The sequence below is a fragment of the Octodon degus genome, unplaced genomic scaffold (genome assembly GCF_000260255.1).
Source record: "Octodon degus isolate 3935 unplaced genomic scaffold, OctDeg1.0 scaffold00019, whole genome shotgun sequence".
Lineage (NCBI taxonomy): Eukaryota > Metazoa > Chordata > Mammalia > Rodentia > Octodontidae > Octodon > Octodon degus.
The window spans coordinates 16,943,963-16,944,627 of record NW_004524595.1 but is presented as its reverse complement, the minus strand read 5'-3'; the positions used below and the strand labels follow the sequence as shown (position 1 = coordinate 16,944,627).

The 665-nt window shown below is 46.5% G+C and overlaps 1 protein-coding gene across 5 annotated transcripts in view; it reads left to right on the top strand.

Moving 5' to 3' along the window:
• Ociad2 (OCIA domain containing 2) overlaps positions 1-249 on the top strand; it is an 18,044-nt gene extending 17,795 nt beyond the window's left edge. For all 5 annotated transcript variants that reach the window (XM_023711147.1, XM_023711146.1, XM_023711149.1 and 2 more), the window contains exon 9: positions 74-249. In XM_023711147.1, the coding sequence (XP_023566915.1) occupies positions 74-155 (82 nt within the window). In that variant the 3' untranslated portion in view covers positions 156-249. The remainder of the gene's footprint in view (positions 1-73) is intronic.
• Positions 250-665: the final 416 nt, after the last annotated feature.

Below are 665 nucleotides of genomic sequence, written 5' to 3'. Positions count from 1 at the left end.
AATAAATAAATAAATAAATAGACTCAAGCTTCCATTGCCAATGTGCAAACCACTCCGTTTGTTTCTCTTCTAGGCACTGCCTGCTCACGTGTGAGGAATGCAAGATAAGGCGCGGATTAAGTGAGAAAGGAGGCTCACACCCCTCTGCTTCCTAAACTCTGTATCTGGCTTGGGAAGTTTTTAAATCCCTGAATTTGTACACATTAAAAATTTCAAGTGTACTCAAAATATACTTCTGATGAAAGAGCACCTTTGTTGATTCACTCTTCTGAAGTGTTTTCTGCAGAAGGCTCTCAATTGATGAACATGTTTTCCTGCTCTTTAAGAACATGGTGGAAGGGGCTGAGGGTGTAGGTCAGTGGTGGAGCACTATCCAAGCATGCCAGAAGCCGTGGGCTCAATCTTCAACAGGAAAGAAAGAAGAAGGGAAGGAGGGACTGGAGGAGGGAGGCAGAAAAGGAAGAAAGACACTCAGAGTCTCATACATCAAAAAGAAATGATGTAAGGGCGGCCAGATAGCTCAGTGGATTAAAGCAGCTGTTTGGGGAGACTCAGGGACTGGGGTTTAATCCCTGGCGTGCTCATACCATGCCGACCCTGACTCTGCGGCACGCAGAGATGGTGACTGAGACTGGGCGTGGTGGGGTGTGCCTGTTATCACAGAG